Source organism: Purpureocillium takamizusanense, chromosome 1 (assembly GCF_022605165.1).
Source record: "Purpureocillium takamizusanense chromosome 1, complete sequence".
Taxonomy (NCBI): domain Eukaryota; kingdom Fungi; phylum Ascomycota; class Sordariomycetes; order Hypocreales; family Ophiocordycipitaceae; genus Purpureocillium; species Purpureocillium takamizusanense.
In genome coordinates this window covers 2,924,899-2,949,106 of record NC_063068.1, presented here as the reverse complement: position 1 = coordinate 2,949,106, position 24,208 = coordinate 2,924,899, and the positions used below count along the sequence as shown (strand labels likewise).

The window sequence follows — 24,208 nt, the reverse complement described above, 5'->3', positions numbered from 1 at the left end:
TGTCTCTTTCTGCAGAGTCAGTCAGAGAGGCTCAAAATTCAGACCAGGACTCACGGCCACAACCCAGATGTTGCCAGCTTCACGACGCCGACAGCAATCCAAGCCCAGACGACGAATGGATTGTTGTTGTTGTTTTTTTTTGGGTGTGTGTGAGTGTGTCTGTGTGTATGTTGACGTTCCGTCCTGCCAATTTCGCCGACGCGTCCTGCGCTCGACGCGTTCTCTGAAGAGGGGGCCGCCTGACTTTAATTATTTAGCGCAGCCACTCGCCAATGCAGATGACCTGCGGTCGGGTATCTCCTGCGATCGAAATCTCACCATGGAGCTTAATTCTCCCAACGTCAGCGGGACGGCTTGAGACAGCGGCGTGCAAGGTAGCTGTTCCATCGCGACCATGGCTCCAACACGGTTGCTAGGATGCGGGGCAAGCTGGGGACGAAGCGAAGTGACAACTGGTGTTACCGGACCAGTTCGCCGATGAACTCAATTGACTACCGGAGGGGCATCTGAAACTGTGACACACGGCGAAGCCGTAACGGGGTGGACAACCTGCCGTCGTACTTGGTAATAGCAGTCGGCTTTTCGAATCGGGCATCAGCGTACCGCAACCGTAACCGCATTGGGGCTGCTAGACTCCGTGCCTCGTCGCGCTGCGGGTTTGAGAGCATTGGTAAGCGGGTGGCCCCGGGGGGGACAGACGATCGGCTGTTTGAGGCGCGATCCCTGTTGATCTCAACGCTCGGTTTGCTGGCAAGGCTCTGACTCGGGAGCTGCAAAGTCTCACGATGCGCGCAGTGCGTGCGTCCCTTTTTTTTTCCCTTGTCCGCGAATTGGCGCCGTGACTACTCATGACCCTCAACAGCCCCGTGCAGCAATATCTTCCCATCGATTGAGCAGGAGCCACCAGCCCTCCACCATCTGTGGATGGCAAGAGCGCCGCGCCCTCGATGCCATTCAAGGACGTTAGCTGCTTGATCGAGGCAGATGGCAGGTGCCACCTCAGCTTACACGGAAGGAGCGCTTCGCCCTCTTCGCGGACGTCCCCCTCGCCCTTCCTTGCATTACATCCATGCGTCTTGCATTCATCAACGCTTCCTCAGGCACAGTTCAGTTGTCTCAGCGGCGCAACGGCAATCAGCCTCGACATGGCGAACACCACGGTGATGTATGCAAGGCGAGACCTTAGTGATGGCGAAAGTAAACAAACAGCCACGGCAACGGAATCTAAGTAGGCGGACGCCATTGGATGCCTGTCTCGATTTGAAAAAGCAAAATCAACGGATCGGCCGCATGTCTCAGGTCCGGTCGCTGCCCACTCGCCTAGCGCAACGTGGGGAGTTGGAGGGCACTTTAGCATTGAGTTGAGTCTCAGGACTCGTTGACATCATGATGCACCATGATGACCTCCGCCTACTCCACAGCGAGGCCACCTTACCCTGCAGCCGCTCATGCCATGGGAACGGCAGCAAGACAGCTTCGGCAACGTCTCATTGCACATCTCAGGCTTCAATAATTGCCAGACCAGCATCTTGACAACTGACGGCACTAGTCCTGATCTTTGATTCTTGTCATGGCCGGGCCACGAGTCATTTATTGGTTCCGGACGGATCTGCGCCTGCATGACTCCCCTGCTTTACAGGCCGCTCTCGACTTGGAGCCTGCCGTCTTGTGGCCCATATTCACATGGGACCCTCACTACGTGTATCGCGCCAGGGGCGGGCTCAATCGATGGCAGTTCCTGTGAGACGCCACGAAACCCCAGAGCGTTGCTAAGTTCAGGGGGCTGACAAGAACTCGGGCAGTTTGGACTGTCAAAATGACCTCTCGCGGTCACTGACGCGGCTCAATCCCAAGTCCAAGCTGTTTGTTCTGCGTGAGGGTCCGCAGACATTGCTCCCTAAGCTATTCAAAGCATGGAAAGTCACGCACCTCGTCTTTGAAAAGGATACCGACGCCTATGCGCGTGAGCGTGACCAGGCCGTCGTCGAGGCGGCCGAGAAAGCGGGCGTCAAGGTAGTGATGCGCTCGGGCAGGACGCTCTGGGACAGCGATGAGATCGTTGCCAACCACGATGGCAAGCCCACAATGTCCATGTCGCAGCTCCAGGCCGCGGCAAAGAAAATTGGAAGCGTCCCGCGTCCCGTCCCTCCTCCGAAACGCCTGCCTGACCCGGGCGAGATGCCTGTGGATTTTGAGCAAGACCAGCCAGACACTGACCCCGACTTCAACGCAACTCGTCGCACCGAGAACGACACAGGCTACAGCAAGATTGCAGGCCCCAAAGGAGACTTTGCGATTGAGACTATGGAAGAGCTGGGCTTTCCGCCCGCGACTACGCCTCACAAGGGCGGCGAGGGCGTGGCGCTGAAGCGCCTCGACGCCATTGTCAAGGATACCAAGTACACGGCGACATTTGAGAAGCCAAAAACCAGCCCTGCCCAGTTCGAGCCCCAGTCCACCACCCTCTTGTCACCATTCCTTCATTTTGGAGCACTATCGGTGCGGGAGTTCTATTGGCGTGTGCAGGATGTCGTTGAGGAGTATGGCAAGGGCGCATCGTCGCCACCTGCCAGCCTTATCGGACAGCTGCTGTTCCGCGACATGTACTTTGCAGCACAGGCAACCATCGGGCAAGCTTTCGGGCAGACGGCCATGAACCCGCACTGCAGGTTCGTGCCATGGCACCTTGCGTCGAAGAGGGATCCCGACACGGGAATCATCACCGGAGAGTACCATGTTGACTCAAAAGAGGCAGACACTTGGTTCAAGAGATGGCGAGCTGGTGTAACGGGCTTCCCCTGGATCGACGCCCTCATGCGCCAGCTTTGCGAGGAGGGCTGGATTCACCATCTCGGCCGGCACTCGGTTGCCTGCTTCCTCACCAGGGGCGGTTGCTATGTCGACTGGGAGCGCGGAGCCGAAGTGTTTGAAGAGTGGCTTCTCGACCACGAGCCAGCCTGCAACATTGGCAACTGGCAGTGGCTCTCCTGCACTGCCTTCTTCTCACAGTACTACCGCTGCTATAGCCCCATATCCTTTGGGCAAAAGTGGGACAAGAACGGCGACTTCATCCGCCGCTGGGTGCCGGAGCTCAAGGACCTCGACGCCAAGTACATATACGAGCCGTGGAAGGCGCCCATCCAGGACCAGAAGAAGGCGGGCGTGCGCGTGACGGGCGACGGGCTGTCCTCAAACGACAAAGGCACGTACCCGAAACCCATGTTCGACTTTTCCCACCGCCGCAACGTGTGCCTCTCTGCAATGAAGACGGCGTATGATGTTGGACTGCATGGGAACGATGAGAAAGTTCTGGATGGTACGTGGAGGGAGCTGTTTCCCTCCCCAGACGAGTCCGAGGTTCGCGGTGAGTGTGAAAGCGACGATGGTGAGAGGGCGGATGAGGGCGACGAAGACCTCGATGCGGAGCCGGGGGACAAGCGGCGCCACAGCAAGGACAGCACCGAGGGCGCGGCAAAGAAGCAGAAGCAGTAGACGTGTGTCCACAAGATGCTCGCCATTTCTAGCATGCCGTTGGCAAGCTTGGAGTAGCATTCGGCAAGTTTGTAAGTAGATCGCTCAATGAACGGACCGTGCGCTCCTCGGTAGAAAATGAAGAAAGTATGCATCAGTACTCGGCCCGCGGATCTGCCAGGCGCGACCATTCCAAGGCCCAGCGCCGCCGATCCTCCACAGAGCCCTCCTGCTCCAGAGCCATCTCCGACAGATGGCTGAACATGTCCCGCCTGCCGTTGCACGCCGCTGCGTAGAAGTGCTGTTCGGCAGCTTCGCGGTCCGTCCCCCTCAGCAACTGGCCAAGCTCCACGTCCGCCTCCGCGAAGCCCGCTGCGGCAAGCGCCTCCAAGATGCTCATCGCCTCGTCCCGCCGGCCCAGCTTGAGGAGCGCCTTTCCGTGGCAAAACTCACAGTGCAGCCGCCACTCGAACCCTCCGGCGCCGGCGGAACCGACCTGCAGCGCGCGGCGGAGGGTCGCGGCGGCGGGCTCGAAGCGGCCCTGCTCGAACAGCAGCTCCCCCTGGGCGGTGAGCGCGTCGGCGTCGTTGGCGGCGGCGGCCCCGTCGACGAGCCGCCGGAAGCGCTCCTCCACGGGTCGCAGCTGGGGCATGCGCGCGAAGGAGCCGGAGCGGATGAGCTGCCGCGCGAGGGAGAGCGTGGCGGCGCGGTGGCCAAGAGCAGAGGCCGAGGACCAGAGCGACGTGGCCAGGGCGTCGGCGCTGCGCGGCCCGCGGATCTGGCGCATGATGCAGGCCAGCTGGTGGAGTGTCTCTGCGGGTATGGCATCGCCTGTTGTTGGTGGTGAGAAGATCAGTTAGCGACAGCTATATCTCATCCATCCTGTTCCTTTAGCCCCTCATGCGGTGGACCGAAGGACAAGAAAGCTCTCCGTCGAGTTTGTACGTACGGCCTGTGAGGGTCACCGCCCAGGGGCTCGCGCCGTTCTTGATCGCCGCGACAAACGCCTGCGCGTGGCGGTAGTAGTCCTCCGCGGAGAGGGCGCTGAACGCGTCTCCGTTGCGCGTGACGACAGCCTCCAACGCGGAGAGGGGGATCTCGTCGAGGGTGAAGACGGGGTTGCTCGCCGCCGATGGGGAGACGGCCTTGGGCGCGCGGGGAGCGGCGTAGCGTCTCGCTTGGTGTGCTGTGACTGGTCGACAGCATGGGAGGACTGGCGCGAGCTTGTGAGAGAGGAGGGGATGTGAAGAGATGACGTGTGTACGGAGCCATGTGGAAGGCGATGATGAGGAGGCAGACTGTGGTCCGAGTAATGAGAGGCGGCACGCCGCCCTCGAGCATGGTCGTGCTGCCATGTCGTGTCGTATGTGCCGTGGATCACGCGGGATCAGGATGAGGACTTTACAAGATGGAGAAACGAACACATCCGGGTCGGAGTTCTGCGCTTAACAACAAAACACCATGCGCAATTCGGGAGATGGTGAACGGCCAGCCGATGTTGAAGCACGGCGTGAGCTGTGCCCCAGGCGCTGAAGTTGGAAGTGGTTCCAGGGTCATCAATGTTAACGCATGTACAAAGTAGCGACACCCACCAATGAGGCCGGTGTCTGGTCGTCGGCAGACGTCAGCCCCACAAAAATTATTTTTGACACCCAGAGTCCATCCACGCGACAGAAATGAAGATTTGAGGACCAAACACCACCATTCACACGAGACTCATAGCCTGCGGTACTTGCACGGGGATTGAATTCATCTCTTGCCGTCGACCTTGTTGTTGAGATTCTCCTCGTCTCAATGGTAGAGACTTGCTGAACCGCCAGCCCAGAACAAAACCCATCTCGCGGCGCACCACCTGTCTCGGTGCCCATTCATCATCACGCCTCTACTCGGTTCTTCGTTCTCTCACGTTCACACGCTCTCACTCTCCAAAGGAACCTGGATTCTTGAAGTCTCCACTTCATCCCATTTCGCCTCGTCGTCATGGTCGTCCAGACGCGCAAGCGAAAGGCCGCCCAGGAGCAGGCCGCCGCCGCCGCCGGCAGCAGCACCAGCAACAGCACCAGCAACGCCACGGCCAGCAAAAAGCAGAAGCTGCCCGTACGGTCAAAGGAAGGGGAAGCAGTAGAAGAAGTAGCAGGCAATGGCGCGAAGCGACCCGTCAAGGCAGCTGGAAAGGCGGCAAAGGCCAAAAAGAGCAACATCGTCACGTTTGACGACGACGGCAACGCAGATGGCGAGCTGGTAGTCCCCTCCGCGGCGAAGGCCCAGGAGGAGGAGAGGAAAATGAAAGCACAGGAAAAGAAGGAGGAAGAGGAGGAGGAGGACAGCGATGAAGATGCCGCTCCCGAGGCAGTGTCTACGGTAAAGGCAGCGTCCGAGAGTAAGAAGTCGGCACAGGCGGCGCAAAAGGCAGCGCGCGAGTAAGGCTCCCCTCCCGCTCTCCTTATCTCCCACAACACCCAGCCGCAACGAGGGCCGATATTAACCATTCCATCCATAGGCAAGCAGCAGCCGAGAGAAAGAAGCGTCAGGAGCGCGACGCCCTCCTGAAGAAGCAGGCCGAGGAGCGCAAGCAAGCCGAAAAGGAGGCCAAAGCTGCCGCCGCCGCCGCCGCCGCGCCTCCGCAAGACGGAGGCGATGGCCCTGACTCCATGTCCGACTCCGGCAAGCCGGCCGCCGTCAAGGCAGCGGCCGGGGCCAGGAGACGAGGCGAGAAGATGGCGATCCCGGACGTGCTCCCCGACGAGTTCCTGACGGAGTCATCCGACGACGGCGATGACGGCGACGAAGACGGCAGCAGCAGCAGCAGGCACAGGAAGCCGGCGGCGAGAAACGTCGCGGCCGTAGAGAGGCGGCTTGCGCGGCAGGATAGGGGCCCGAGGGACGAGCAGCTTGGGTCGACCGTCTTCCGCGTGAGCAGGGCCGAGGACGCGCGCATGGCGCCCAAGGCCAAGGCCTACTCCAAGAGCACCAAGGAATTGCTGCTCAAGAGGAACAGGACGCCGGTGAAGCCCCGGGGTGGGTTTCTCACCGCCAAGAAGTGAAGGCGACGGTCCTGATTGTTTGCTTGCTTGCCTGGCTGGCTGTCTGGCTGTTTGTTTGTTTGTTTGTTTGTTTGTTTGTTTGTTACGCCAGGGGACGGGGGGGCGGGCGTCCAGGTAGACCGAGTTTATCTTGCATGATGGAGCGAGCATATTTTCAATCTATTCCATGCTGCACGCAACGACCGGGACTGTGCGTTGAGCCCTCTCTATCTCCCTCTCTCCCTCCCACCGCGAGCCCGCCGGACCGCAACGGGGGCGGCGTCCTGGAGTCCCGCCCCGGACATCGTCGCCCTCGTCCACCCGGTCCTCAGCTGTGATGCACACATCCTGAACGACCGCGACGTCAGGACAGAGGCAGCCCTGAACTCTCTCACGTCGCATACAAAAAACTCTGTTTTGGAAACAGCGGAATCCGCGTGCAGATGCATGGGGCTGACGTCTGTCGAGACGACGCCTGATGAGGGCTGACGTCCCCCCCCCGGGACAATGCGACCTTGCGACCTCGTCACCACGCAACCCGGGCGTGCTCCTCCTGCAAGGGAGGGAGGCGGGGCCGGTCGATCTTGAAGCAGACGAGGTCGCCAGCCAGGTCTATTTCAGCTGCTGCTCATTGTCATGCCGCATGATCCCCGCACAAAAGTCGTATGTTGTCGAGCCGCGCCTGGTCCTCCTCCTTCCTCCCCCCTCCCCCTCGCATCGATGAGGCGTGCGCTCGGCGTCGTCTCACGACTTGCGTCCCCTACTGCTGGTCTAGTACTGAACTAACTAGTCAGTCAGACGGTGCCCGGGTGGGAAGGGGGAACAGGAAAGAGGAGGCAGGCAGGCAGGCAGGCAGGCAGGCAGCGAGGTTGCATTGGGCCATGTTGCAGTTCCGTTGTACAACGCCCGACGCCGACACCGACACCGACCGTCCGCCGGCTCGCCCCCAAGCCATCTGTCGTGCGACGGCGGCGACGACGACGACGACGCCGCCTATCGTGTGGTATGTAGGTAGGCTGCGTCTTGGTGCACGGATTGTTTTCTCTCCGGGCAGCGCAGCAGTGCGGCGTATACTACTGTGTATGTATTTGCCGCGATATTATACGGACTATTACTACGCATCGTTCCTCCCCCGTTCGGTCCATGCGCGGGCGCGCCGGTGGGCGTCGCATCTGATATAGGCCGGTATCGTGCCCGGTATAGAGCCCACGGCGTCCCGTCGGGGTCCCCGGTGTCGATCCTGGGGGGCAGGCAGACGGGCCCGGCCAGAATCTAGGAAACAACGAAAATACCCAGTACCTTGATGTCAAACGACGGGGGGGGGGGGTTGCTCTTCCGAGTATACTGTACAATCTAAGTTAGTTACTTGCCCGTACATACTTGGGTCGGGGCGAATGACATGTACTGCATGCAAAAGCACGTAGCCTTTGATGCGCCCGGCCAACTCTGACCGCGTCCTATCACCCGGCACTGACGATGCGGAAGCTGAACGGGCGGTGATCTTTTCCCCTTCTCTTTCTTCTGGAAGCTTTCCCGTGTCCACCGAAGAAGCCGTGCAGACGAAGCAATCCCTACTGGTCGGGCGAGCGAGTAAGCGGGCAGCGCAGCCTCCCGGAACGCCGAGCCTGCTGCCCAGCTGTGTGTGTGTGAGAGAGAGAGAGAGAGAGAGAGAGAGAGGGTCGTACCAAGAATCGGCCATGCGGCTTGCAAGGTTTATTATGGGAAAGGGACCCTCATTCTACAGTATAATTGTACGTACCACTACTCGCCGTGACCCGCCGGGATTCGCTTCATCTCGACCCGTCAACGTCGGCGGAGATTACCGAACAATGGGAGAACGAACCCAAAGGGCACGTCTCTGCCGGGGAGTACGTACGAAGTAGCAAGTAACTACGTAGATGCGCATGTACAAACCCACCAAGTCCCCGGGGGGTGTGTGTGTGTGTGTGTGTGTGTGTGTGTCACATGACGCTTCGCAAAACCCATCTTCTCAGGGCTGTGAAGCCATCGTCAGCGCAGTCCCAGGGGCAAGGTTCGCGCTAGGGCCCTGTCTTTTGAAGCAAGCAAAGACCGGCGACCCGCAGGAGGCAAGCCAAGCAACCAGTGGCTGGGTATTGGGGCGGGGGCTGGGGACGCATGGTCGTCCATCTCGGGGCCTTCGGGACAAGGGTGCACGAGATGCCCGAGAAATGACATAGTGATGGCCTCGTAGGACTTTGTGCAGGTTTCAGGAGAAGGGGACTTGGCCCGCCTCGCCTTGAACCTGCGCCTGGAGCCTCGAGATGGCAGCAGCATCTCGTTGTTGTCTGTAAACGGCCCTCCAAGGCGTGGAGAGGCTCTCAGTCAGTCACGGTGACGCCGGCCGGCACCTGTGGATGCTCGCTTCAAGGAACCGCCACGTTGCGTCTAGCGACCACTAAGTTAGTAGCTTCATCTTCTGACGACGGTCCTCGTTGAGTCGGTGGTAAGTTTGGTTGCGCCAGATTCCCTCGTCAGCCCTTGGCAACTTGAAGTACGCCGGATTTCACGGCACGCAATCGCCCCGTCCGTCACCTGCATACCTACCCCGACCCCCTCCTTGCGACTGGATCATAGTAGTAGTCCATCCTCATGTCCTGGTTCGGATGCGGCAGAAGGCCCAGCTGTTGCAAGGCCGTGGCAAGCTGAGAAGTAGTACGTAGTACAGAAATGCCTGGCCTGGGGGCAAAAACCGTGGTACGCCGACTGTCGGTCAACATTTTCCTTGCATTATACCGACGCACCGCAAGTAGTATGTACGTATATGACGCCGCAGTCGCATCATTTTTGCAAAGTACGGATACAGGCTGCCGAGTCCATTCGATGGTGGCTGCAGATGCAAGATTGGGATCCGGCAAGCGACAATGCCACCCATGCAGATGGAGGAGGAGAGGGAGAGAGAGAGAGTCTTGTTGGGCATCCATCCCATACTAACGTTGATGCCCTCGCCCACCGCACAGACAGAGATTTTGTCTCACACCATGTACGCACATGCATTTCGCTCGCTGCTCCCCCCTCTCAGCCCTCTGACGTGCAGTGCAGCACGGCAAGAAGAGGAACAGGTACGTGAATACGTCCATTGTCCGTAGACATACTCGTGCGATTTGACGATGCGCCAGACGCCCGCACGTCTGCGCCGGCCGGCAGTGGATCGTCCATCCGTCCATCCATCCATGGCTCACGGCGGCCGAGACGCCCTTCCTCCATCTCTTTCTTGGTCGGCGAATCGCGTCGCCAGCTGCCGTTGAACGAACATCCTTGCTCCTTGTCAGCGGCGGCGCTGCATTGCGCCAAGGTGGGGGGGGGGACGGTCGTCCATGGATGCATGCATGGATGGGGTTTCTGGCACCGTCCGAATGGTTTGTGTTTCGCAAAATTCATGCGGCTGCTTCGGCACCATCGAACTCGTGGAGCCACGAGCGCGCGCAACCCCCTACCAACTAATCAACAGAATCACTGCCGCTGCTGCTGTCCCGTCAGCCCCGCTTCAGACTGGTGCAATCGATGGCACTCTTGATGTGACCTGACCAGCGACCGAGTCTGATACGAGGAACGAGAAGATCCCTTGCGCCCTGAGCGATTACGCCCCGTCCGTCCTTGGCGCTGTGCGAGTTTGCGGGCATTTTGCAGTACGAGGTAACTACAGCATTGGCGCAGCTGGTGCTCCGTCCACTAATAAGGTACCTAACTTAGTACGGAGGTACGTACGGTGGTGACGGTGGTCATGTTGTTCTTGTTTGTTCGAATGCTTGCCATGAGTCTGCTCCGCATTTGGTGGAACCCTTGTGTTTGGCACGGCGCCGTTATAGTTAATGTCCCTCGCACGTAGGTTCATCAGAGTCGGCAGACTCCGCCGTGTAAGTCATCGACCCGCAGTGCGAGGCAGCAGCACGGGCCTGCCACCACCCACAACTGTGGGTGCATGGTAGACGTCCAAAGTGAAGTGAAACCCGACTTGCCCGAGCACGTAGTTGGGAGTTAGTCGTTGGGTGGCGACTCAAAGAGCTTTGGACGCCGACCTCCAGCAGCTTATTAGAACTGACTCGTCCGTCCGTCCGGTCACTCAGCCGGCCTCATTCACGTTCCCTCGCCTGTGGCGCAGGTTGCGGAGACGGTAACCGCTCCTGGATGTTTGAAGTTCAAGGACTCCCCCCTCGTTCGCGCTCGCCACCAAGAGAGGGAGGCCCTGGATGCCCGAACCAACAGCTTTCTTAGCCATGAGTGAAGTAGGAGGCCATCTCACCCCCCCTAGGACGAGGCGTCATTGAGATGGTTGTGACTGCTGTTTCAGGACATGTCGAGTGAGGCATCGGGGTGGTTCGTTGCCCTTGTTGTCCCAACCGACCCTTGTCCTTATTACAGGCTGTCCGTCCGACAGCTGCCCCGAGCTGCAACTCGATAAGACCCTCGCGAGGAGTGGATGTTGTCAAGGCTCCCTTGCGGCCCTCGGCTCTTCGGGCATCTCCCACGTCGGCGTTCAAGGCGATGACGGCTCGAAGCAATGGTGTGGCTGCGGCGTCCGCTCGAACCAGGTGCTGGACTGTCGACTTGTCTCGGCTGACAACGGCGTCGTTGTCGATGGCGAGGGGGGCATCGACGGACAACCAAGATGGTGTCCGCACGGACGCGCCTTGGAGTCGGCGTCAAAGCAATAGTATCGTACGAAGTACGTGTGGGCCACTGCGAGCGTAACCTGCTCATGCAGCCTCCAGAGCTGCAGAATGGGTGGCGCCTTTTCCGGTCCCCAAGCGCGGCGCCACGCGCCCTCGTCATCCGTTCGGCCTTGCTGCACCCCGCGATTTCGAATACCGCCGGGAAAGCAAGGCTGGCCCGACTTGAAACTATCAAGCTTCAGATCCCGAGGTGTGGCGACTGGCGAAAGCGGGTTGGCGGAGACCACCTTTGCCATTCTCGCGCCATTGGCGGGTGTGGCTTGATCCATTGCCTGCTCCGGAGCATATCGAGGCAACCTCTTTCGACCACCAAGTTACTAGATGAACCAGTGCGGCAAGAGCGCCCATGCCTGAAGCTCCATGTCGATGCGCTGCGCTTATCGCGGTTTTGGACTGCTCGCCAACAACAGGATAGGATACTGGTGGAAAGAAGGGAGGGCGCGTGGCTAGCAATGTTGCCGTTGCCATCCACATCCCCTCCCCCCCGAAGTCGCTCGTCGGACCTTTCATCGGTGCATTGGGCGCCGCCTTCGCGTTGGCACCGGCCCAGTCATCGACCCGAACCTTACCAGCAATGACTGCGGGTTCTCAAAATGCCAGAGCATAAGGCAGGCCAGTCCCCACGAGACACATGCAAAACGTGGGCGATGGTGTGCCCGACCGCGGCTGGCACTGGCAAGCCACATTCCTGCCCCTTTCCCCACGGCAGAATCATCCTTCTGGAAGCTGGTATAACTGTCCGGGGTACAAAGTCAGATGAGGGTGACTGCTAGTACTTCGCACATCGTAGTAGTAATATCATCAGAGCAGCCCCGTCAAAGTTCCACTCCGAGGCGCGGACTCAAGCCGCAGCCCAAGCCTCTTTGATTCGCTACCACCCATGTGGCGAGCAGATGGCGGAGTCATCAGAGGGCGGACAACAGGGAGGGCATTGAATGTTGAGAATCCCTGACCTTGGTAGTCTGGGTGCTGCCCAGGCGCTGACCAGCCGTCACTGGTGCGGATTATAGTCGAGGTCGCCGCGGTCGTGGTATGTGGGTGAACCAACGTCGCGGGGCACAACAGCCGCATCGCGCGCGGCATGTCATCAAGGAGAGATACCACAGAGGTGGTAATGTCGTCAACCGGCTCGCACCCGAAAGTGGTGATGTTCCATCCCCAAGGCGTCCAATAGAAGGTCTTCCGGAAGATGTTGCAACGTGGGCATGGCTTCCTTTGGTGTCGTTGGCCGGCTGCGACCGGGCTTCGCGCGTGGCAGCTGCCAACACAACAAGACGCCGACGGCCCTGCAACTTTCCATTGTTGGACGGTGACTCTCGGGCTCGTACCTTGGTTACCTTGTAAAGTACAGTACCCTAGGTACCTATCAGGGAATGAGACGTACAACGAGGCTACTACCTTAGTACTTACCTGCACCCAGCTAAGTACTGAGGTATCTCATACTTCGTGCCGCCCGCAGCAGCCTTGTCGCGAGGCATACCTCTACTAAGGTTGTCAGCCAAGTTACCGTCCAACAATAAGTACCCTATGTACGACTTGATTCTGCGCATCGCAGAAGCTGAATGACATGGAACCGGTTCGTTCGTACTGCACGACAGCTTGCGTGCCTATGCAAACATGTCGCCTTGAGACACCTCACAGATGCCAATCCTACCAGACAAGCACCTTTTTGAGCTTGCTAAGCTCAATTCTCCACGTCGGGCGGTGTCACCAGGGCTGCCACGTGCCGGGCGCGCTCAAGCCTGCGCGAGACCCGAGCGCCCGACAGGTCCGTAGCCGCGAGGCCCGGCCCTGAGTAGGTACATACACATCCAGTACCAGGTATACTGTATTCGTACCTTGAATATAAGTGGTGCTCCTGTGGCAGAGGCCAACAGATGACATGTCTTTCTGTTTCTCCACTGCCGCCCAAAGGGTTGCCAGCCAGGCACGTAAATTAAAGAAGGCCTTTCCGCAGATTGATTGACTCGCATAACTCATTCTGGCGTTTTTGCACCGTCGTGGCTGGACATGGATGGGATGGGCCCCGCACCAGCGTCTGTGCTCAGTGCATGCAGTGTCTTGATGACGATGCCGTGCCTCGCTGGGATGCTTTGCGGGGGCGCGGCGATGCCTTGGCTGCGCGAGCCCCTGCCCATGTCGTCCTCGCCTCAGTACCAAGTCGTAGGGAGCCATGGAGTTCGTCTGCATGCGCTGGCCTGGTCCAAAAGGAAGGATGAAAAAAAAATAAAAGCATCGACGACGAGAGGGCTGATCGTCATCAACATGGCCGATTCACCTTCCTCCTTGCTTCCCGTGTCCCCCATCTCTGTCGATCACCCAGCCTCTCGACGAGGTCGGTGCCGCTCGCCCATTCTGCCAATATAGCACCGACGACTGCTGTTCGTCGACCGACCTGCACTTGGATGATGTGATGCCGGTTAACTTATACCCTGCTATCGCATGCATAATTGCTGCTGAGACCGCCGTTCCATGTAGAGGGGCAAAGGGGGCACGCGAGTGTGCCAGTATCGTCCAACTTGACCGAAGCGCTTCACCCGTCAATCCGAATGGCCATGTGGCCCCAGGCTCGACACAGGGTTTCAAAGTGCTGACACCCCTCAAACGCGCGTGAATGATCCTTTTCCTGCAGGTTTTAGACCGGGGAGGGGGGGGGGGCCTCTCGTTTGCTTGCGTCGAGGTGCTTGCATCCCACCTTGCCCTTTTCATCGGACGGCTTTCGCCTGGCGCGGCAAAATGCCTTGTGCTCCTCGCAAGGCAGGCTTATCGGCGTCCGGCCCTAGCCGCATGAAATCAGGCATTGTCCCAATTCCCCCCTCGCACCCGCGAGGAGGCAAAGCGGGCGTCTTCAACGTCCTGCACAGGACTGCAGGGCTGAGCGCCAGCATGAACACGATGAGCGCAGTCTGCTCAATCCGGCACGCACGTCGATGACTCGTTGGCCGCATCCAAGAGCCCAGCCCACATTGCCACGGCCGTTAAAGAAGATCTTCGCGTGCAGGTGGCGCCCCTCCTGGCCCCCGCCGAGCCATGCCTAGCAAGCCCCAGCAAGCCCGGCAAGCCCAGCTCGTCCTGGACCGCACGGCGCGCCGACCCTGGTCTTCCCTTGGCTTCCGGGATGAGTCGGGCGTGGTACCTGGCGTGGTGGGGGGGGGTAGCCTAGCGTCGCCATAGGTTTGTTGGACCCACCAGCCAGGGGTGGAGATTTCCCTCTCTCCTTGCTTCTGGTCCGAGACCCAAGGGACCCTCGCTGATCAGGGGTTTTCTGTGGCCTTTGAAGATGACTGGGCCGTTGCAGCAAGTGTGAAGTGGGTTGTCCCACACGCAATGCTGTTGCTGTTGCTGGTGCTGGTGTTGGCAGCGCTGAGTTGAATCGAAAGTCGGCCACGGCGATTGATTACCATGCCAGGGTGGACGCACTGCTTCCTGCACGTTGTACTCGTTACCTTGGTGCTTTATGAGTTTTTCATGCCTTGGTGTAAGCCGGAGCTGCAGCCATGAACCGGCTCGGGGCGCCTCATGACAGCTGTGCTGGGCGGGGGAACGGGCACAGGGACGAGCGGCGCAGGAGCCTCGCCGCGGTCCATGCGCATGCCCACGCCCATCGGAATCACGGGTGCTTACCGCGCTGGCTGTTCGTCGACCCGTCTCGTGCTAGCACTGCATACCTTGCCTTAGCCAGGTCGCCGGCTCGTCCCCCGAGCAGCACCACGAGCATGACACATGGGACGGACGGCTGGAAGGATGGGATGGATGGAAGCAGGGGGGCAAGGAGCCATGCGTCTTCGTGAGCGGATGAGCGCGCAACTAAAGTCGGACTAGCCGAACTTGTCGGTAGCCACAGGCGCTGCAGAGGGCTCTGGGGGGGCTATTTGCCAATCGTCGACGCGAACCAGGGTCGGACCTCCAAAGCTGCGTGGCTGGGGGCCAGCATGGGCCTGAAAGGGGGACGGAAACGCCTTTCTCTTTGTCACTGCCTGTCATCAGAGACGAAGCACGAGAACAGAGCTCCCGAGTCGCACGAAGAGAGCCCGTCCAGATATCTAGTGCGATGCCCTTGAACGAAAAACGTAGACGGTAACACACATACCTAACAATGCACGACAGTATCCTGGCACTGTGTTCGTGTAGGCAGCGGCCTTCTTCTCTTGGTGGATGAAGGTGAGGAGGGCGAGAGAGAGATGGCAAACCACCCTGTTGTGACGCCAACAAGACTGCACTGCAACTGCTCGTAACAAAGTGCTGCGCACGTCTCCCCCCACCCCTCTCCATTGCTTTCACTTCTTCTCGACCTCGCCTGTTGGCGTTCGTTGGCGTGCTTGAGGTGTTCCCGACTTGTGCTTTCTTTGAGCACACAGCAGGCGGTGTCGCGCAGGCAAGGAAGGTGATATACGTATGTACAGTATAGGTATCTAGTAGTAGTCCAGAACCGAGGGCAGGCAGGGTTGGCCGTTGCATCGTACCTTCCAAATGGCAGGCAGGCACAATGAATTGGTATGGTATGGTACCTACCTCTCCGGTCACTTCGCACCACGTCCGCAAGGTGAGGAAGGTACCAAGTATGGATCCCACAAAAGGTGCCTGGTTTCGCACCAAGTGCAAAGGAGTTACTTCGTACTCGGTAGTGCCATTGTGCCTTCCTTCCGTTGAGGCGCTGCTGGCGGTCCCAGTTGGAAAGTTCCTCGCTGCCGCCCAGGTTTCCGGGTCGGGCGCGCGCAGTTGGCCACTTGCCCGGCAGCAAACCTTCCTCCATCCTTCTTTCCTTCCTTCCTTGTCCCTGGTCACTTGCTTGGTCGGCCGCCCGCGCGCAGAGATTGGCCTGCCGCTCAGAAGCCAGCCGGGAAAGGGCCACTGAGGTGAGCCAAACAAACACCCGCACCGCACCGTACCGCACCGTCCGTCTTGCCATCTGACTGCCATCCTGTGACGACGGGACCCCGGGGGGCCAGGCTAGGAGCCAGGAGCCAGGAGCCAGGAGCCAGGAGCCAGGAGCCAGGAGCCAGGAGCCAGAGCCAGGAGCCCGGACGGGAGCCAGCAAGCCAGCCCGCTGTTTCCATTTTAACGTCTCGCCTCCCCTCCTCCCTCTCTCCCTCCCGCCCCTCCCTCTCCTTTGCTCTCCTCGCGATTGCAACAGCGTTTGCGCCCCCAAGCACGGCACGGCGCGGGCTCTTTTGCCCTGGTTCTTGCTTGCGAACACACAACACGACGTGCAGCGGGCATCCTGCCTTTTGCTGCCGGTGTTGGGTCTGTCGCCCTTCATTTGCTCCGCGCATCAACGGGCAACGAATCACACCACGCCGCCGTCCGGACCCCATTTCAATCCCCCGTGTCTCGGGTGATACCAGCGAATTACAGCCCCCAAGCGCTGCTACTACCACGACAGCCACCCGTGGGCTGCCCGGCCAAAGAACGACAGCTCACTTGTCCGGTGACCCAGTGAACCCTGAGGAGCTTGTCGGTCGACGGACGAGCAGACGAAGAAAATAAGAAGGCGCTTAAGCCACACACCACAGAAGCAATCCTCGAATTGCGACCATCTCGCCCATATCTGCTTTTCGCCCTTCTGCGTCGACACCAGCCAGCCAGCAACCACGCACAGCTGACGTGCCGACCGACACCGAACCCCGCGCTTCTCTTTCGCACAGACTCATTATTGCGGCGGCCCATTGCCGGACGCCATCCGCGAACTGACCTGACGCACGACCTGCAATACCTTCCTTACCGGGCCATCCCACACCCCCCTTGCGCACGTCCTACCTTCGGCTGCCGGCGAGACTTTTTGCGCCTGCAAACGAGTGCTGCTAGTAGTAGGCTGGCGAGGCGGAAGCCACTTACCGGACATCGCTACCCAGGCTCTCCCCACCCCCGGGCGCAACGATTGCCTCGCGCACAGAGCTTGCCATACCCCCCCGTCCGATCCAAATATTTGGACCCCGTGCCCCGACGGCCCATGTGCTTCAGTCTTCCACCAAGTTTAAAGTGATCCGGGCATTCTTGAAACACTTTACACTGCAAACAACTTCGAACTCTTGGAGTCCTCTCCGAACGCTCATACCCTTTGTCGCATCATCCGCATGATTTACCACAACATCGGCACCTCCACGTCTCGAACACGCCCGTCACCCAAACAACCTCGACCCACCAAGCGCCAAGCATAAACTTCAAACCCAGGGCTTTGATTTGTGAGCCTCAGGTTCCGTCGCCGCCTTCATCGAGAGCATTGCGTGCCTCAAAGAACGCGACTGTGGCGCCCAGCGGTGACTCTTACTTCGGCACCCCTTTGCCCCTTTGCGCGATCCTCCATGTTCAGTCGGTCCCGGAAAAGTCATCGTCAGCGAAGCAACTTTCCGAGCCTAGCCGCCCACGAACCGAAACACCAAAGCTCCGACCTCTCATCGCGACTCGCCGAATTGACCATTTTCAACCTCCAGGGCGCCTCGGGACCAAGGCCCCTGGTTGACGACTCCTTGCCGCCAGGTAAAGCGCCTCTCTGCTTTGACCTCCTCTCTTCACTCTACTAGCGGCCAAACGCGCTTGACTCCCGGGAGGCTGTTGCTCCCACCTTCTCAGCGCTAACGCGCTGGCCCCTAGGCAACCAGTTCCCATCTGGCTTTCGTGGCTCGTCTGTAGGCTCAACAAGATCAGCTGCGAGTTCTGTCGTTCGTCGAGTCGGGGGCATCGACAACAACGTCATGGCGAGTACCGCCGACAGGAGTCGTTTGCGGCGCGAACGAACGTTTGTCGGCAGCGAATGTGCCGTTTGCGAGGAACCGCTCGAACATACCCTTCGCGGCGAGCGCATCCTACAGTTCTCGTGCTCGCACGTCTCCCACGAGGCATGCTTCTACGAATTCATCCGCGAACTCGAAGCTCAATATTGCCCGACCTGCGACGCGCCGCTGCATCTTGATACGAGCCGAGGAGGCAATGTCATCGACATCAGTTCGTCATCCAACAGAGCCAAGAGCTTCGGGGTCGCTACTAATTCGGGGGTAGACAAGATTAGCAACATTGTGCGTACCGCTGGCACAGGCAATGCAAGCGACACGCGCTCAACGCACACCCCAACGCCGACCTGGGACAACCAGACGGTTAGACCGCCGAGCGTCGAGAGCTCGCAACGGCGCCAGCAGCCCCAGCCCCCCAGCAGCAATGGCCGCGATAGCATGGCGCGCGGAAGCCTGAGGGACAGCCGGGAGGCTCCCTCCTCCGACCGCCATGGGTCCTCGAGGCATGCACGGAGCGACAGTGAAGCAACTGGCGTCGCTTCGTCGAACGGATACCCGGAGACGACCCAGAGCGGCCCGCAGTGGCGGCACGACTATGATGTCCAGGCAATGGAAACCACACCGGGAAGTCCCAAGGGTGTCGCGCGCAACCCAATACCATCTCCCATCGTTACCGTTCGGTCCGAGTTCCCTACGATTAGTCGATCACGCCAACAACAGACCCTCACATGCTTGGTCACAGTTGAGGTAGCCGGCAACAAGTGGAGACCAGATCCAGAAGACATTGGAGGCCAATCGCACAGAGCGCCCTCGGTCAATGCGCGCATCGACGAAGTGGCTGCGCGAGCCGTAACGCCCGCACCTAGCGCTCCACGGTTCTACCCGTACGAGTCTCCTGAGGCGCTCGAAGAGATGACTGAGAGCCTCCGGAATCGCGTTGACAACTGGCATGGCTTAGACTTCAGCCGGTAAGGCCCCCGCCGAATCTTAATCGACGAGATACTGACGAATTCCAGATTTGGTCAATTGAGATTGTATGGCACGCTGCGAGTTGGCAAAGATAAAGTATCGTGGCAGGAGTTAGAATGCTACCTTTTCGCCGAAATGCTCATCTGCGTCAAAGAAAAGAAGCTACCCTCGCAAGCAGCAACTCACTGGGACGATAATGGCGCTCCTCGCAAGTCGACGAGATGCACGCTCAAAGGTTCTATCTTGATCAAGAAGCATCTGAACGAGGTCTCGGAGACGGGTACCATTGATGAAAACGTCTTGACTTTGAGTCTCTCCGTCGCCGAACTGCCCCAGTTTCATCTACGGTTCGAGAACCGCAACCAGCTCAAGCTGTGGAACCAGGCCTTGCTGGACTTGAATGCCGTTGAGGAGGCGCCTATTCGCAGCCCGGACTATGACCGTGGAGACATGTCTGAGACGGACGAAGAAGTTGAGTGGCAGCGCTCTCGCCCACAAAGAGTCTCCTCGACAACATCGTCCTGGGGTCCGAAGTCTGCTACGACGGCGCCAACAGAGTATACCAATTTCGCCGCAAAGACCCCGCAGCTTCAGACCTCGATCCACGTGCCCATCGACGTTGTCGTTGTGGTCCCAATTTCGTCGTCGATGCAAGGAGTCAAGATCAACTTGGTTCGCGATGCTCTTAAATTTATGGTCAACACCTTGGGCGAGAGGGATCGCATGGGCCTCGTCACATTCGGCTCTGGCGGCGGAGGAGTCCCAATTGTCGGCATGACCACCAAAGCCTGGCCTGGTTGGTCCAACATTTTGACCTCGATCAAGCCGGTGGGCCAGAAGAGCCACAGAGCCGATGTGGTCGAGGGAGCCAACGTGGCGATGGATTTGCTCATGCAGCGCAAGCACAACAATCCGATTGCCACAATCATGCTGATTAGTGACGCATCTACGGCTGATGCTGACTCTGTGGACTTTGTCGTTTCACGAGCCGAGGCGGCCAAGATTACCATACATTCTTTTGGCCTTGGAATGACCCACAAGCCGGATACTATGATCGAGCTCTCGACAAGGACCAAGGCGTCGTACACGTACGTCAAAGACTGGATGATGCTTCGAGAGTGTTTGGCGGGCTGCCTCGGGGGCATGCAGACCTTGTCGCACCAGAATGTGAAGCTGAAGCTGAAGCTGCCCGAAGGATCACCAGCCAAGTTTCACAAGATCAGTGGTGCTCTACAAATCACGAAGAGAGCCACAGGTCGGGATGCCGAGGCCAGTCTCGGGGACCTGCGGTTTGGAGACAAGCGTGATATTCTTGTCCAGCTCGTCATTATGCCCGACAACTCGTCTCAGGAGCAGCTGCCACAGGACCCTTGGGACAACATCGTCTCGGGGCTTGAGGCACTGAGCGGCTCAATGGACAACGACACAGAGAGGGTCGCTTCTGTGGAAGAGGTACCCCTGATCCAGGCTGACCTGAGCTGGGGCGACATTCTCCGAGAAGGCACCGTCAGCCACATGCCGCGGCCCTCGCTTCTTGCCATCACGATGCTGCCTGCCAACGCAAGCCAAAAGAAGTCGTGGCAAAACTCGCCGCCAATCCCTCCTCACCCAAGCATCGTCCAGCGGCGCATGGAACTACTTACATCCGACATGCTCACCAGAGCTTTGACCCTGGTGAGCCGAGGTCAGCATGACAGGGCTCACACCCTCTTGAACGAGACCAGATCTATACTTAAGGGCCTTGGGAAGGGCGGCCTCCCACCTGTTCCTCCCTCGGCCAGCAAGTCGGGCCCAACAACCTCGCACCCGGGTAATGAGCATTCTTCGAACGCCTCCGGCACTCCAGACCGCAAGCGAAGCCCCTCGCCACCTACATCTGCCACCTCCTCTGGAGGCAACGGATACCAAAATACCCAACTGGGTCGCAGCAGATCCAACGATGGGTTGGGCCTTGGGACCGGGATCGACCCTGGAACCGTGGCCGCTCTAGACGCGGAGCTGGAGAGCAGCCTAGAGTGGATCAGTCACCCAGCTGTATTTGGTCGTGACAGCCGTAAGGCCGTCCTTCAAGCCATTGGAGTCATCAGCTCGCAGCGTGCTTTCACGTTCCGGACCCCAATCGAGAGCCTTTGGGCTGGTCGCGTCGGTGGCATCAAGAGACTAGCGGACAAGAGCCGCGAGTGGCGCGAGGAATGCGGCGAGGGCGGTATCATGGAGGAGGCTTAAAAGTCTTGACATGCCTTGCCCCTCATTTACGGTCCGCCTGATCCATCGGCTCCTCGAGGAACGCATATCGGCTTAACTTGTGGCTGGCTAAATGCCAGCATGCTATTTCGATCAGACCAGCACACACGTTACACAAGCAGGACAGCGTGCTTGGGTCAGCTTCGATACTTCTACATCTTACGTCTTTTATGTCATCCTAGCTCAGATAAACATATACCCGGTGGGCGTACTTTCTGAGAGTGGGGTTGCTTTCGTTTGCTGGCTTTGGTCGACTTTGTCGAGGGGGCACATCTGACCTGGTAGAGAGACATGATGTTACGGCTGTGGGAGCTGGCTGCGGCCCTCCCTTATATAAGGTAAAAAGTCCCTGGTCATTTATCTCTTTTCCTAATTCTTGGATTGGCCGCCTGTTATTTGGGGTGGAGAGGAGGTCTTTTCACGAAGTGAGATCAAGACACCTGCTCCTTTCTTGGATAGCAATTATTTTGCTGTCGAGGCTTTCGCGCTGGGCGGGTGGGGCAGGTGATCTTTATCCGCGGCCACGCTATGCAACGATCTTTCATGTATATTATGGGCGGCTGGCCTGGGACCATTTCAGGAGGAAGGGGAGGGACCTTTGGATTTTCTCCGACCATCCGACTAGACGTGTTATATGATGTTTCAAGTGTCTAATATGTAACGCACTTCAATGCTTCACAAACAGCAACGAAAGGTTTTGAATGCGGTTCGTTTTGGCGGTTCTACGTCTCTGCGTGATTGAACAGGCCCAACTCTGAGGCTCTATTCTATCATGTACCTTTGTCACTCTGCCTGTCCCAGCTTTTACCTTGCCACTCGTGACTACTTGTACCCGTTCAATCAAGTCCGAACAGCAGCAACCAGAGGGTATCTAACCATGTCGGGCTCCCCCCTAGCTAGCAGACGGCGAGATACCGACCTTCCCCCCATTGCACCTGCTTTTAGATGGCCACCGTTCCCCGCTTAGTCCTCGTCCCAGTTCTACGAGAGCAAGTCAGCATACCGTTGCGGGCAGGTGTTTCGAGAGGTGACGCTCAGGCGACGCCTTAAAGGAAAAGGGGGGGGGTGTCGACGTACAGGGTTGGGTCCCGGGGGCTTGGGGCCGCCAGCCTGTCGGGCGACGATGATTTGGTCAACCGAAAGAACTGTGCGAGCCGCCTCGGTAGCGAGCTTGATGGCCCAAAGCTTGGAGGCGAGCAGATCGAGAATGCCCTCATCAGTAGCGTCCAGAATTCCATCGCCCTTGTTGTTCTAGGAGCACATTAGCACCAAGGCATAGGTCATCGCCGTCGCGGACATTGCAAAAACGTACCTCCACGTCGACGCCGGTGTCGCCGTCCTCGCCCTTGTGGTGCGCAGCGTATAACCGGCTTAGAACCTCGGTGGCGTCGAGGCCGCAGCTCTCCGCCAGGGTCCTGGGTATCACCTCAAACGCCTCACCGTACTTCTTAATGGCGTACTGGCTGAGGCCGGAGGTCTTCTCTCCCTGCGCCTGTATCCGAGCACTCAGCTGAATCTCGGTAGCACCAGCGCCGGGGACGAGGCGGGGGTCTCTTGTGATGGCCTTGACGACATTGACACCGTCATCGACGGCCCGCTCAATATCGTCAAGATGGTTTTGGGTGGCACCGCGGAGTACGAGGGTGGCGGTCCTAGTGACCTCGTCTTCTTGTCTGAAGACGGTGACACGGTCACCGCCAATCTCTAGCGTCTCCACGACGTCAATGCTGCCCATCTCATCAGGCATGGGCGCACCCAGCCGGGCGAGGGGCGTCGCACCGACGACGCGGCAAACCCTGCGCAGCTCGAATTTGCTGAGAATGCGGATCGCCAGGATGCCGAAGCGGTTCAAGTAGTGCATGGCGAGGTCGCCGATCTTGTCACCGCAGACGACGACGCGGATGCCGGAGTCGTAGAGCTCCTTGACAGCCGTCTCCAGCTGTGCCTCCTCGCCCTTGGTGAAGTCCACCATCTCCTTGGCATTATGCAACAGCACCGTGCCCTTAGTCTCGGTCTGGGTGACGTCGATGGGGCACGTGTAAACACCGACCTTGGCGCGACGGGCCTTCTTGACAGCGCCATCAGCCTCCTTGGGGAACACCATGCCCTTGACGACGCGGCTCTGCTCGAGGCTGCCTCCCATGATTTTGACGACGCGAATGTTGTCGACGTTGAAGTTGGCCGGGTTCTTGGGAAGGACAGCGAGGACGGCTTCGGCGACGAGGTCTGCGAGGAAGTCCTCATTGCCGTTCTGCTTGCTCGCAACGACGGTGCGGATGGCCTTGCTCAGCTCCTCCTGATCGCGAAGATCCTCTACCTTGTCGACAGCGAGCTTCTCGAGGGTCTCGAGGGCAAACTTCTGTGCCTTCTCGTAACCGATGACAATGTCCGACGTCTTGAGGCCCATGCGGAGCAAGTCCTCAGCCTTGCGCAGCAGCTCGCCAGCGAGAACGATGACGAGGTTTGTGGCATCGCCCATCTCTGACTCTTGCTGCTGGCTGGCCATGACAAGGAGCTTGGCAGCGGGGTGGACGACGTCGAGCTCGCGGAGGATGGTGGCGGCGTCGGAGGTGAGAATCATCTTTTGCAAGTGGTTGATGACGACCTTGTTGCGGCCGTAGGGGCCGAGCGACGTCTGAACGGTTGAGGCAATGGCCCTGCAGGCGTCGATGTTGCGGAGGACGGCGCCATCTTCGGAGTCGTAGCTGTGTAGCGGAGGGAGGCGTTGTCAGGGAGCGAACTCGTGATGGCTTCGTCGTGGTGGTGGTGGTGGTATGTGGGGGGGATCAAGGAGCTCGCACGGGGGGTGATGCACGAGGCTGCGCCGGCACGGGGGTTCGACTTACTTGTTGTAGCCCTGCTTGAAGAGGCCCGAGCTGGGGGCGTTGGGGATATTGAGAGACATGACGAGAGGAGGGAGCTCGCGGGCAGCGGTTTGCGTGAGAGCTCGATCCTAGGCGTGTTGGTGAGGGCTGCGGTTGCGGTCGTGGGGTTCTTCTCTGATTTCCAAATTCCAACGGCGCAGCTCCCTCTGCGGCGCGCGCGGCGGGACCCTCGCTGGAAAATCTTGGGCCCGTTCACG

At 59.1% G+C, this 24,208-nt stretch overlaps 6 protein-coding genes across 7 annotated transcripts; 3 read left to right on the top strand and 3 right to left on the bottom strand.

Annotated features, from left to right (window-relative positions):
• The first annotated feature begins 772 nt into the window (after positions 1-772).
• On the top strand, positions 773-3,887 carry JDV02_000948 (uncharacterized protein). Of its 2 annotated transcripts, XM_047981826.1 has the most exons (2): positions 773-1,740; positions 1,803-3,887. In XM_047981826.1, the coding sequence occupies exons 1-2, from the start codon at positions 1,571-1,573 to the stop codon at positions 3,490-3,492; spliced, it is 1,860 nt and encodes a 619-aa protein (XP_047837787.1). In that variant the 5' UTR covers positions 773-1,570; the 3' UTR covers positions 3,493-3,887. The 2 variants fall into 2 exon arrangements, with proteins under 2 accessions (XP_047837787.1, XP_047837788.1); XM_047981827.1 differs by having other exon boundaries at positions 773-3,594.
• JDV02_000947 (uncharacterized protein) lies at positions 3,626-4,826 on the bottom strand (the record flags this gene model as incomplete). Its single annotated transcript, XM_047981825.1, has 2 exons — positions 3,626-4,302; positions 4,421-4,826. The coding sequence occupies 2 exons, from the start codon at positions 4,824-4,826 to the stop codon at positions 3,626-3,628; spliced, it is 1,083 nt and encodes a 360-aa protein (XP_047837786.1).
• Positions 4,827-5,167: 341 nt separating this feature from the next.
• JDV02_000946 (uncharacterized protein) lies at positions 5,168-6,608 on the top strand. The gene is made up of 2 exons (XM_047981824.1): positions 5,168-5,891; positions 5,972-6,608. Exons 1-2 carry the CDS (start codon positions 5,452-5,454, stop codon positions 6,513-6,515), a joined length of 984 nt encoding a protein of 327 aa, XP_047837785.1. The 5' UTR covers positions 5,168-5,451; the 3' UTR covers positions 6,516-6,608.
• A 2,922-nt stretch (positions 6,609-9,530) lies between these two features.
• Positions 9,531-9,893, bottom strand: JDV02_000945 (uncharacterized protein; the record flags this gene model as incomplete). Its single annotated transcript, XM_047981823.1, has 1 exon — positions 9,531-9,893. The coding sequence occupies one exon, from the start codon at positions 9,891-9,893 to the stop codon at positions 9,531-9,533; it is 363 nt and encodes a 120-aa protein (XP_047837784.1).
• Positions 9,894-15,866: 5,973 nt separating this feature from the next.
• On the top strand, positions 15,867-21,846 carry JDV02_000944 (uncharacterized protein). Its single transcript, XM_047981822.1, has 3 exons — positions 15,867-17,662; positions 17,777-18,881; positions 18,930-21,846. The coding sequence occupies exons 1-3, from the start codon at positions 17,488-17,490 to the stop codon at positions 21,106-21,108; spliced, it is 3,459 nt and encodes a 1,152-aa protein (XP_047837783.1). The 5' UTR covers positions 15,867-17,487; the 3' UTR covers positions 21,109-21,846.
• CCT8 (T-complex protein 1 subunit theta) lies at positions 21,830-24,139 on the bottom strand. The gene is made up of 4 exons (XM_047981821.1): positions 23,973-24,139; positions 22,439-23,831; positions 22,204-22,377; positions 21,830-22,107 (listed from the first exon to the last, which is right to left on the bottom strand). Exons 1-4 carry the CDS (start codon positions 24,029-24,031, stop codon positions 22,090-22,092), a joined length of 1,644 nt encoding a protein of 547 aa, XP_047837782.1. The 5' UTR covers positions 24,032-24,139; the 3' UTR covers positions 21,830-22,089.
• Between the last annotated feature and the right edge of the window lie 69 nt (positions 24,140-24,208).

Excerpts from the sequence above, each read along its gene's own strand:
- JDV02_000948 (XM_047981826.1), top strand. The coding sequence starts at position 1,571 with ATGGCCGGGCCACGAGTCATTTATTGGTTCCGGACGGATCTGCGCCTG. Across the intron at positions 1,741-1,802 it reads CTCAATCGATGGCAGTTCCT|TTTGGACTGTCAAAATGACC; the intron begins GTGAGACGCCAC and ends GAACTCGGGCAG.
- JDV02_000946 (XM_047981824.1), top strand. The coding sequence starts at position 5,452 with ATGGTCGTCCAGACGCGCAAGCGAAAGGCCGCCCAGGAGCAGGCCGCC. Across the intron at positions 5,892-5,971 it reads GCGCAAAAGGCAGCGCGCGA|GCAAGCAGCAGCCGAGAGAA; the intron begins GTAAGGCTCCCC and ends TTCCATCCATAG.
- JDV02_000944 (XM_047981822.1), top strand. The coding sequence starts at position 17,488 with ATGTTCAGTCGGTCCCGGAAAAGTCATCGTCAGCGAAGCAACTTTCCG. Across the intron at positions 17,663-17,776 it reads TGACGACTCCTTGCCGCCAG|GCAACCAGTTCCCATCTGGC; the intron begins GTAAAGCGCCTC and ends GCTGGCCCCTAG. Across the intron at positions 18,882-18,929 it reads CATGGCTTAGACTTCAGCCG|ATTTGGTCAATTGAGATTGT; the intron begins GTAAGGCCCCCG and ends GACGAATTCCAG.
- CCT8 (XM_047981821.1), bottom strand. The coding sequence starts at position 24,031 with ATGTCTCTCAATATCCCCAACGCCCCCAGCTCGGGCCTCTTCAAGCAG. Across the intron at positions 23,832-23,972 it reads TTCAAGCAGGGCTACAACAA|CTACGACTCCGAAGATGGCG; the intron begins GTAAGTCGAACC and ends TCCGCTACACAG. Across the intron at positions 22,378-22,438 it reads ACACCGGCGTCGACGTGGAG|AACAACAAGGGCGATGGAAT; the intron begins GTACGTTTTTGC and ends ATGTGCTCCTAG.